At 37.9% G+C, this 12,440-nt stretch overlaps 1 protein-coding gene across 3 annotated transcripts in view; it reads left to right on the top strand.

Annotated features, from left to right (window-relative positions):
• RAP1A (RAP1A, member of RAS oncogene family) overlaps positions 1 to 12,440 on the top strand; it is a 71,164-nt gene that overhangs the window by 57,003 nt on the left and 1,721 nt on the right. For all 3 annotated transcript variants that reach the window (XM_047870222.1, XM_047870225.1, XM_047870223.1), the window contains exons 4-7: positions 1,069 to 1,125; positions 3,438 to 3,578; positions 5,188 to 5,331; positions 10,108 to 10,223. In XM_047870222.1, coding sequence (XP_047726178.1) covers positions 1,069 to 1,125; positions 3,438 to 3,578; positions 5,188 to 5,331; positions 10,108 to 10,194 — 429 coding nt within the window. In that variant the 3' untranslated portion in view covers positions 10,195 to 10,223. The remainder of the gene's footprint in view (positions 1 to 1,068; positions 1,126 to 3,437; positions 3,579 to 5,187; positions 5,332 to 10,107; positions 10,224 to 12,440) is intronic.

The raw sequence follows: 12,440 nt of genomic DNA, 5'->3' as shown, positions 1-12,440 counted from the left end.
CCTGATCTGACACAGAAGCATTTAAAATAGGCCTTAGGTTAATACGTTCATGTTTTGAAGATAGTGTGGCAATACTAAAATTTCCCCCAAACAAGTTGCCGTCTAACGTTGTAACTACAAACAGATCTGTACCTAGAGTTCTGAAGATTTAACACTTTTTTTAATCCTTTCTTGATTAAAAATTTTCTGCACAGTTGATAGTTCCTGCTGTCTTTAGTCCAACCTTCTTTTAGGTTATAAAATACTGGGGAAATACAACTCAGTATATAAAATTTCACCTAACGCACACAGCTTTTCCAAAGAAGTACCTTTTTCTTAAAGTCTTGAGGACTATATGAGTTCAGTGTTACTCTTTTTAGCGCCTCTGTGTTCCCCTTACCTCTTTTTTTATTTTTTAAGTTTATTTAGTTTGAGAGAGCATGAGTGGGGGAGGGGCAGAGAGAGGGAGAGAGAATCCCAAGCAGGCCCGATGTGGGGCTCTGTCTCACGAACTGTGAGATCATAACCTAAGCCAAAATCAAGAGTCTTAACTGACTGACCACTTAGGTGCCCCTCCCCTTATCTCTTAAATTAAAATTTTCCAATGTATTAAATTTAGGGTATATTTTAGTATAACTTTAGCAACTTGAACGTGGTAAGTTGGCTGAATTTTCTTTACTCTAAAATCTTATCTGTATTTTGAGCTATTTAATACTTTTTCTTCAAAGATCATATAAATATACATATTTTTATACATTTTTATTTCTGTCAGAACTGTACCTATTGTAATTTTTCTTAAACAGAGAATATAACCATTGCCTTCTAATAGTAACAAAAATCATTACTCAGTTTACAGTGGTCAGAAACTATCTAAACTCAGCATTAGCGGTCCTGCTTCTGTAGTATTAATAGAACATGCTTGAGACCTCCTGCTGTTTATTCCACTAAGTTAAGTCTCAACCAGTATAGCAAACTCCTGGAGAAAGGCTTTGTAGTTGTTAATAGGTACTTGGAGTGAAGAGGTGGCAGGAAAACAGACTGACATTTTGATTTGATAATACTTTTCATTTTTCCTCCCTTCTCCAACAGCAAGTTGAAGTAGATTGCCAACAGTGTATGCTTGAGATCCTGGACACAGCAGGAACAGTAAGGATGTTTTCTCTTTTTTTGATAAATTTTAGTTAGTGAACAGATTTTGTCATCTGAATAGTTCCTCTGAGTAAAGTAAAAGTAATTACTCTGATTAAGAAGAAATTACCTAAAGGTAGGGCTTCTTAGATTTTCTTACAACTGCTTCCAACATGTACTTAATACCCACGTATCACTCTCAAATTGTATGTCAGGTTTACCTCCCAAATGTGTGTGTTGGGTATCTTCTCCCTATATGGAGGTAAAGATTATCCTATTACTGCTTTTAACAAAAGATATTTTAAATCCAGAATTGTAATTAAGGTAGGTATTTCTCTGGGTTCATTCCTACCTAAGGTAGGAATCTGTCTCTTGGCACCATAGTCACTATTTTTTATCAGAATTGTTTTTGCTTTTTTGTTAGCATTTTAACATTCCAAGGGGCTGGTGACAGAAAATCTGACAAAAATCTTCAGGATTATTTTGAGCCTCATTTTTCTCCTCTTTAAATGAGTATTGTATAATGACATTAGTATATCATAGCATGCTTATAATGATCAAATGAGATAATGATTATAAATCACTTGGCACAATGCCTGTTATGTAGTATGAGCTCCAAGAATTTGCTTTTATTTTCATTGCCTTCCTTTGTCATCTTCTGTATAATTTTGTTATTAATTACTGATGATTTCCTGTTATACTGCCACAAAAGAATGCACACATTAAGCGATTTTTTTTTTTTCTCCATATACATATATATAGACTTTCCCTGTTAGGCAGTTCTAAGCTTTAAAATGGATGCTACTCTTAAATGTTATAAGTTGTTTAAAATTTAGCACAAATTTTCCAAACAGTTTCGTAGATGATAAAGTTTCATGTCATTAGGAAAAGCATGTAAGTAGGCTGGAGCAGTTGTAATACTAATAAAACTGTATGTTTCCATTCTTTTGTGGGAAAATGGGTTTTGATTCCAGGAGAAAGCTTGGGATCATTAGAACTACATCTTTCTTAGATCTGCTGACTCACTGTCTCCCCCTTTTGTAATTCCATCTCCCCAGTTTCCTTAGCTTCTGAATCAGCAGTCATTCCCCTGTGTTCCCAGACACCCCAAAAGTTAAAGAATACGTACCCCATTCCTCCTCCACAAGTGTGCGAGGATTCTTTTTTCTTCCTCTTGTCCAAATTAAGAAGTTCTTTACCGGAGATATCTTTCTCCAGTATCTTAGTTGTCTGTGTCCCCAGTGCCTTGCATGAAGCTTGGAAAGTAGTTGATGTTCATTAATCGTGTCCCAGATTACTCCTTACTCCTTGAAGATTTTGGCTCACTCTCTCCATCGCTGCTTCAGTTAGAATTCTTGGTGATTTTAGTATCCAGATAGAATCTATATGGCATTATAGATGATCCATTTCCCTTGGCCTATCAGTGTCTTTTCTTTCCTTTTTTCCAACCGACGGAGCCACCCAGGTGCCCTGGTCTATCAGTGTCTTGATCTCCGTGCTGCTTCAGCCATTCACGCCCATGGTCTTCCCTAAACTATGTGATTACCAATAACTGTGATACAGCCTTCATCTTATTTTCAAGCATCCCTCTCCACTCACCACCTCTTGTTTTTCCTTCTCACTTCCTTTTATACCTTCAACTTCCCTGGAGCCTGCAGTACGTTTATCCCATCATCTTTGATCGTCCTCATATCCTAAGCCCCTTTTCACATCGATTTCAAGTCTGTGGTGGACTGTCATTATTCATGATCCGCCCTCTGCATGTATCCTCAGCTCCCTTGGACTTTTCAGCAACCTCTGACTCAGTTGATCACTATCCTCTGTACAAATTGTATTCGTTTGGCTTCCAGGAAGCAACACTTGGTTGGCTTTCTCCCTCTCTCGTTGGTTAGTCCTGAGTCTCCTTTCCTGATTCGTCTTCATCTCCCAACCCCTTAGTATTGGAGACCCTAAGGATTCAGTACTTGGGACTTCTCTTTTCTAGCAATACTTCTTGGAGGTCATCTTTAGTAGCATCAAAATAATTTAATTAGGATCTGTATGTAAAAGGGACCTACATACAGTTTTCTAAATGACAGAAAAACCGTGTTAAAGTGGTTTAAGATCTCCCTTCTGATTCTTCAGTTCATTGTCATGGTTTCTAGTCATGTAAGTAGGGAACAAGAACATTCACCTCAGTTTCTAGAAACTGTAAAATAGGTCTTAGGTTTCCTATCATGATAACGTGTAGGAAAAAAATCAGTAGCTCACTTTTGTGGTTATTCTGATATAAATTGTTCTAGTATTCAATCAAGAAATCATATTTATAATTGTACTTTTTTTTATTATAGGAGCAATTTACAGCAATGAGGGATTTGTATATGAAGAATGGCCAAGGGTTTGCACTAGTATATTCTATCACAGCTCAGTCCACGTTTAATGACTTACAGGACCTGAGGGAACAGATTTTACGGGTTAAGGACACAGAAGATGTAAGTATATTTCTCTCTATAAGACATACTGCTCTTTCTCTGTGGCCAAATAAAAAGTGTCTGTTTTTCTGTTAAGAGGATTTGGAGGGTATCTACCACAGACCTAAAAGAGTCCCTGTGATCAGAAAATTTTTACAACTTTCTAAATTTACTTGCAAATTATATGCTAAGATAGTTAGAAAAGGAGGGCATGTATGGTAAAGTGCTCATTGTGCTGTGTGTTAATAAATGCAGTAGGCAAGGAAGAGGAGTCAGAATACTTGGTAGAAGAAGTGGGGGACTCGAGTTGAGCTTTGAAAGGTGGTAGTTATGTCAGAAACAGTGTTCAGAGAACATTAGTGAGAACCATAGTGGTATGTTCCATTTCTAAAATTCTGTTGGTAGTTTTTACTTACAGTGTTTTCCTTTGAATTATGTTGAGGATTTTCATTAGCTGCATTTTTATATTTTGTACATTTTATTTTTGTTATAGAATTCTTATTTGATGAATGGCATCATTGCTGTTGTACCTTTTTGCAAAGATGAAATACATACTTTACATGTTTGCCTCAGTTTTGAACTACAGAGAGTTCCTTTTCAGTTGTCTAAATTGGGATATAAAATTTCATGTGTACCTTTCTTTCTGTTTTCCTGTGTTCTCTCTCATTAATGGGAACATATGCACCTGCTCAGGACCTCAACTTTGGGTAATACTGTAGGCGGAAGGGATTTCTACCATATGACTCATTACCAACCGTAACCTAATGAATAGTTCTCTTCTTTGCCATGACTAATTTATCGAAGAGACTTCCGTTTTCGTAGGCAATTACATGCAAATCACTGAACTCGGGTAATGTGAACCTCTTTATTCCGTGTAATAACTGAAAAAGATGGAGCTGTAGGTCTAGTATGTTTCACCTGACTTGTGATGATTGTCTGTTTGGGACACAAGATCCACGTGTGCCTTCAGTCCTTTCTTGGGTGTAGTGTCCATCACCTCACAGATGACTTTGTTCTGTGGCTACCTTTTATCTAAGGACGTTGCACAGTTTGTTAGCGACTCGTTTAATTGGCAGTTGGGACAGCATTTCTGGCATGGGGAGAAAGGGAAGGCATAGCTGCTTCGTGGCTGTATTTTTATTGTTTGTCCTTTTTTAACATCTCACCTAAACTGGTCTTCAAATCTGGACGTCAGATACAGAAGTAGAACCTGTCGCTTGGGTTGTCTTGCCACTACTTCTGGTGTTCGTTGGACCTGTGAGGTGAAGCACTTAAACCACGCTTAGGACCAGTGGAGACATTCTTCTCTGTATTGCAGGAGCTGCCTTTCCCTTCAGATTTTTGTACTTGGAATTCAGCTATTAGTAGTAGTCCACATGACACTGTTGCGATTATAGCCTTAAAATAATTTAGCAAGTGAGCATAGTAGGATCTCTTCCGTATTTTTTCTGTCTCTTCTCCCTCCATCTACCTTCTTTCCCTCAATACGCGTACAGTACATATTATTTCTTTAAGTACTTGGTGAAGCTTACGATCCTAATTAATCCATTTCAATTGGTGACAGGTAGTTGCTTACTTAGAAGAGTAACAAGTATGCTAGTGCTCATATTATGTTTTGTCCTTCCCACAGGTTCCAATGATTTTGGTTGGCAATAAATGTGACCTGGAAGATGAGCGAGTAGTTGGCAAAGAACAGGGTCAGAATTTAGCAAGACAGTGGTGTAACTGTGCCTTTTTAGAATCTTCTGCAAAGTCAAAGATCAACGTTAATGAGGTAACCTACATCTGCTAGGCAGCACAAACAAGTGCCTTTTTAGTTACCTTTCTTTTAAGTTAACAGCCAAAACCAAGTTTTTTGAAGAAAAAATTTTGTTCTAAGCAGTCTTGATTCTGTCAGTGTATACAGAACTCTAGGTAATTGCTAGAAACCATATTCCTTCACTTGCATAACATCACTTTGATGACTAATGAGGACACTTATGTTTACCTTATCGGCATAGAGAAAGTTTAAGTTAAACAATGTGTTTAAAGTCCCACTAAGCTTCTGAATGATATGCCAGAAGGCGGTAGGTGAGAAGTGTCATATTACCCTTGTATTGTAACAGTTACCTATGCACATGTGTGTGAAGAGGTTGTAAAGTCAAGTAGGAAAATACAAAAATCAAAGTAGTTATTGAGCTTATCAACTTATGTTATACAGTTATTACCTCATGGATATCACAGAGTTGGGTGTTTTGAGTCCTGCTTTCCTTTGGTTTCTGACTCAAAAGGAGGTTTTGGGAGCATGGATATGGAACTATAGTTCACCCAGTCATTGAGGCCTGATACAGCAGGTGCACAAGGCTTTTTTTGTCCATTACTCAAGCTTTCCACTATCTTGAGAACATAGCTGTGACAGGAATGCTTAACAAGTACACCCGCCTGCCTGGGTGTAAATCCAATACCCTACTGGATCCCTAAAAGATCAGCCCAGGTCCACCTGCCCCCACCAACCAACCAAAATTTAAGAGATTGTCTTTGCATCTGTTAGTTTTAACATAAGCTTTTTTAAAAAAACAAAAACAAAAACCAGAGTAGGCTTCTTTCTTCCACAGTAGTGCAAAAGTCTTCACTTGCCAGTTTGCTGGTCATTTGTGGCATCACAGGCAATCAGGAAGAATTCAGTTCATTTACAACATGGGTGAGAGTTGAGAGTGCATTAGGTCATCCGCATCCTGTGCGTTTGCTATTCCTCTCTGGCCTTTGCTTCTGTAGGTCACTTTTTATTGACTTAATATTATTATAGTTGTGGACGGACTACTGTCTGAGTTTTTTTTTTTAATATTTATTTATTTTGAGAGGGAGAGTGCAAGCAGGGGGAGGGGCGGGGGGGACATTGACAGAGGATCTGAAACGGGCTCTGTGCTGACAGCAGAGAGCCCTATGCGGGGCCCAAACTCACGTACCGGGAGATCATGACCCGAGCTGAAGTAAGACACTCAATTGATTGAGCCACCCAGGCGCCCCACTGTTGTCTGAGTTTTAAAATGACTGAGTTACTTTCAACATCTGACAGGCAAAAAAATTAAGCTTGCTGCAAATCCTGTTTTCAAATAACCAAGAATGTCAAAGCTTGCTCTTACAGGTAAAACCAATTTTTATAAGCACATAAGAATTGATAAATTTCATTTATTGTGTGCCTCTGTGTCTGGCAGTGTGTTAGGCATTGGGGTAGTAGTCATCCAGACACTGTTCCTGCCCTAAAATTTACCTCCTAGTGGAGAACAAGTCCTAGTGAGATCTTCACCTGTCATTTCTTTTTCACTGCCAAGTAAACAAAAAGGCAGTATGATCTGCTTTTAGCTTCAACTTTCTCTGTTGTGGAATTACAGCTTCACAGATGTTATTTTGAAAAATGTGGCTCCTAAAATTTTAAGTTTTAGTGCAGTCTTTTCTCAAAAAAAGCACTTTGAGATAAAAAGCATTAGGATTGATGCATGAGCTTGGATAGGGAAACAGTAGAGCAGGGCCACCATCTGCAGGATGATTGTTCTTAGAGATCTGGCTCCTTGCTGTCCCTGTTCTCGCTCTCACTGGTACCTACCCACCAAGTTCATAGGGCTCAGCTGGGGCTGGGTTGGGCCAGGGTCCAGTGAGCACAGCAGACAGGAGGTGTTCCTTACCTTTTAAGCATCCATGTTTGTGGGAACCCCCGTGCCACTTGCTGCACCTCTCTCTGGGTGCAGTTTCCAGTGCAGCAGAGGTCCTTTTTCAGGACAGTCTTGTTCCAGTCAGCCCTCGACGTGAGGCTTTATTAGACAAAAATGGAAGCAGTAAAACAAAATGGAATAGATTAGCTATTTTAAGGATCTTAACTCTTTTGAGGGACATACAAATTTCATGCTAGAGTATAATGTTTGAGTTTCTTTTACTGTCTCTCTCTTTATAGCCTGATAATCCAGCTACAGAGTTCCTTTGATAGAAACAGCTATCCTCCGACAGCTAATGCTTTGTAAATATATGAGTGATTTCTGTTGGACTTAAAAATTTGAAATCACACGGGGACATACTGCTTGGCTAAGTAGCCCTCTAATTCTCTGATACCTACATCAGAATATATGTATGTTTTAACTCTTATCCACACCATTTTTGGTATGTTCTGGAGCTAGGACATAGCAATACCAGAATCACATCAGTCTTAATCAAGAATTAATTGTTCTTTGCTGAGGCTGGAATAATAATCTTGAAATACATTAAGACATCCCAACTGAGAATGACAGAGGGTTTGAGGAACTCCTCTGTGTTCCCTTTAGATTTTTCTGTAGTTCAGAGAAATGGGGAAGAACTTAGGCTGAGGACCCTGAGCATATCTAACCAAGTACTTAACTATAGTTCGCACTTGCCTTCATCACATAACCAGCCGTGGCTGTGAGGTGGGCAGTGTTTGCCAAAGTTGTTGAGGATATTATTACAAAATCAGTCAGTGTAGTCCCAGACACCCAGAACTGCTGGCATGAACGAACGTGTGGTTTTGATTCTTCGACTATTTTAGTTTATCCATTTACTTATTTTTTATTTTACAGCTTCTTCATTGAGGCTAGGGAACAAAGGAGAACCTGTTTGTGGCTTTTCCACATTAGGTTTTTAAAGGGTTTCAGAGTTGTGAAACAAACTGCCATTTTGTCCATATATCCTGTGTTTTTAACTTTCTTAGAAATAAGATAATAGAGAAGTTAAATGGTTTGAAGAAGATGGGAATGGGGAGGATAAAGCAGAAAGAAAAAAATATAAACGAATCACTTACAGCTTTGGGATAAATCACTGAGTAGTGTTTTGTTTTGTTTTTTTCTTTTTAACGATTTAGTCTTCTAATCTGAGGACCATTTTAAAAAGTAAATAGAAATTGTTTTATCTGAGCACCATCTTAAAGAAATGGAAACCAGTGATTTAAAAAATATTTTAAAATTTATTGAAAATATGTAAAACAATAAGAATTTCTGTTTACTCTTCCTCCAGATTCACCAGTTAACATTTTGTCAGTGTTTATATATCACACTTCTTTACTGCTAAATATGTTAGTGTCTGTACTCTTAGATCAAAGACATTTTCTTACACAACCACAACACAATTATTAAAATCAAGAAAATTGTTATTCACACAGCCCATGTTCAGTGCATATTCAGATTGTGTCATTTGTCCCTATAATGCCCCTAAAAGGTAGGACCTTTTGATACACTTCTACAAAGCACTATTTATCACAAATCAGTAATAGTAAGGAGATTCTGCGGTATTTGCTTCTATTCCAGGTCATTAGTGAGTATTTGCATTTCATAGCAAAGAACCAAATCCAGCTGATTTGTTTAATTGTTCCAACACTTTGGCATACTTAGCACTATGAAACATAGAAATACATCAGAATTAAAATAGTCTGCTTCTGTGAAATAAGTACTGTTGTATTTTTGTCTTTGATGCCTTGCATTTTTCATCCAGAATGAACCCAAAAGATGTATTAATAGAAATGTTTTAATGAAGATGTATTTGTCACTTCAAATTGTGGTCACACACTTTTTTTATTTTTCACTTTAGCCAAAATTAACATCACCAAAAAGCGGCAAACGAAAACCATGTGCTTTTTTACGTATGATATCCTGAGAGGAACACATTATCTCTTTTGTCCTATTACAGCCCAAAATCTATAACATGAATCTAATCATGAGGAAACATCAGACAAACCCAAACTGAAATTCTATAAAGTTACTAGCCATCAGTTTTCAGAAATAACAATGTCATGAGAGACGAAGGCTGAAGAACTGATTTTAAAAGATTAAAATGACATGTAGTATGTGATCCGATGATGGATCCATTTGCGGTGGTGAGGAGAAGGAAGTACTCTAAAAGACATTATTGGGATAACTGGTAAGATTGGGATCTGCAGTGTAGATGATACAGAGTAACATATCCGTGCTTAAATGTAGTAAGCATGATACCTACATGGCTATATAAGAATATCCTTGTTTTTAGGAGGTACATACTCACCCATTTAAGGACCCATTGTATGCAGAGTGCTCTCACATGATGTAGAAAATAAGAGAGAATATGTCTAGAGAGAAATGATAAAGTACACATGACAAAATGTCATTGGTGCATCCGAGTAAAGAATATACACCAGTCCTTGGTATTATTCTTGCAACTTAGGGTGAATTTGAAGTTTTCTAAACATAAAGTAAATGTGAAGATTCAAGTTGAGCATTAACTATTCCCTTAATAATTATGTTTTGAAGCATGGAAGATTCCATGAAGAATTTAACTTCACTACTATATTTTTCACAACTAATTTTTTTTTTCTTAGGTTGATATTGAATGTCTTAGAGTACATGTATTTCCCTTATGGTAAATTGGTGAGTCCTGCTTTACCCTGAGGTCACCTGGGGCCTCTAAGAAACCTGCCATTAAAAACAAAGCAGCAAACAGAGATCCAAGAGCAAAATAACATCTAACAGAACCAGGATTGTTTTGTGAGCAAGATCTCAAATGTTTGTTGAATAAGACTTTTTTTCTTGTTTCTATTTAGATATTTTATGACCTGGTCAGACAGATAAATAGAAAAACACCAGTGGAAAAGAAGAAGCCTAAAAAGAAATCATGTCTGCTGCTTTAGACCCACAGTAAGCAGCAGCTCTGAGCCAGGTAAGGTACCAAAAGCAGAACAGATGCCTTTCTCATGCTCTTATTTTGGGCTTTCCCCAACCCAAACCACTTCCTGTTCCACCTGTTAGGGTATTTCCAGTTTCTGTAACTTGTAAATGGGACCTGTAGCTCGTAGATCTCTTCATCTGTTGATAATTTGTCTTTCTCCCTGGGAGAAGAAGCTGTCGGAGGGCAAGGACCATGTATGTTTTGTTCACCACTGTGTCCCCAGTGCCAGGTACAGAATGGGAATTCAAAAAATAGTGTTTGAATGAATAGAATGCCATCCAGGGTCACTCCTAAATTCATGCCACATTAAAGTGGAACATGGTTCATTCTGAAACAAATTGCTGAAGTGCACATTTGATTAATTATTTCAAAGTGAACACCCCTGTGTGTATCAATAATGGTCATTCCTACCATGGGGCGCTTGGGTGGCTCTGTCGGTTGAGCATCCGACTTCGGCTCAAGTCATGATCTCACAGTTTGTGGGTTCGAGCCCCGCATCAGGCTCTGTGCTGACAGCTTGCTCAGAGCCTGGAGCCTGCTTCAGATTCTGTGTCTCCTTCTCTCTCTCTGCCCCTCCTCCGCTCATGTGCTCTCTCTCTGTCTCTCAAAAATAAGTAAATGTTAAAAAAAAAAAAAGTCATTCCTATCCAATGTAACCCCTACCCTGATTCCTAACATCATAGTTAGTTTTGCGTCTCTTTGAACTTAACATTTAGAAAAGCCAGTATTATGTCTACTTTTACTAAAAATACGTTTTCGGGTATTATCCTTGTTGCATATGGCAGTAGTTCATTTTTATCATGTAACTGTACTAGCAATATATTTATATATTCTGCTACTAATGGACATTTGGGTTCTTTTCAAGAACCAATATGGGTAATTCTGTGCATTTTTGCATGAGTCTTTATTCACATGTGCATCATTTCTGTTTGGGGTGTGTGTGTGTGTGTGTATATGAATGAAATGGCCAGTCTAATACCATATAACTGATAGTTTTAGTAGATACTTCTAAAAAGGTTTCAAAGTAGTTGTACCAGTTTACGCGTCTAGTAGCAGTTTGTGAGTTCCATATCCTCCCCAAATTTGATATTGTCAGTCTTTTAACTCAAGCCGTTCCACTAGATACGTGGTAGTATGTTGTGGTAGTCATTTCTTTATAGGTATAGGTTGACTTCTTTGAAATGTTTTGTCTGTAGGCTTCTAAGTAGTAAGTACCACTTAAGTTTCCATTAAGTGAAACCATTGGAGAGAAATTAGTGGCAGCATTGAAGCTGCCTACCAATTGAGAAACCAGGCCCTGTGGGACCATTTGGGGTTTTTTTCTCTATTTATATTAAATCCCCTGAACAGTTTCTGCTTTGTCTTCATGAACTCTTTAAACCATACCATAAAAGAATATTTTCATGAAGTGGATTTATGATGTAATTTAATGCTGGTTATGTGCCTATTACTAATTTTGTCAGGTTAGAGGAAAGTCTGCTGTTCCCACTTGAGAGTTGGTTACACTGTTTTGTAAGTCTCTTGGGTCCATTGAGCAGATTACCTCTTTCAGAGCACCAGATTAACTAACACGTGCTTCCTCAGAGACTTGGTTGAATCATTCTCTTCAGGGAAACAACTGAGTAATTGTATCCCCTTCTTAAATGAAGGTAGAGGAAAATGGGCAGAAAGGAGGAAACAGCAGGGGTTTGCCTTCAGTACTTGGATTTGGGAAGGATAGCTTCTGGTCGAATGTTTGCTTTAGGCTCTTAGTGAAATCTTGATTCAATAACTATAAATCATTAGCTCCCTGAAGGTGATTATTTTAAAATTTGCTGATGTGTGTGTTTGGGTAAGGGTACACAGGTAGGAAAAAGAGGACTCCAGTTCCTGTTCTGATCTATATTCTTTAACTCTCTTGTAGTTGGCTGTCTTGTTGATGCCATTACCTTAGCTGACCCTAGTTTAATTTCCAGTTCTCAGAAAATCTCTTTTAGCTTACGTTTAAGGGAAGAGGTGCCGTCTCCTGGCCTGTTGTGAAAATTCCTTCATATGTTGTGTTTTACCTTAGACGAGAGATCTTGGCCTAGATCTGGAAACAAGACTTTCATCCTGTTGCATAAATTTTTAGGCTTTGATATATAATTCAGCTTAACAATATATTCAGTAAGTCACCTGAGATCTCTGTGGATGTTGGATAATAACAAATAACAAGTCATTTCTTTAGTG

The sequence above is a fragment of the Prionailurus viverrinus genome, chromosome C1 (assembly GCF_022837055.1).
Source record: "Prionailurus viverrinus isolate Anna chromosome C1, UM_Priviv_1.0, whole genome shotgun sequence".
Classification (NCBI taxonomy): domain Eukaryota; kingdom Metazoa; phylum Chordata; class Mammalia; order Carnivora; family Felidae; genus Prionailurus; species Prionailurus viverrinus.
Note: the sequence above shows the minus strand (reverse complement) of the source record. Positions and strands in the feature narration are given on the sequence as shown.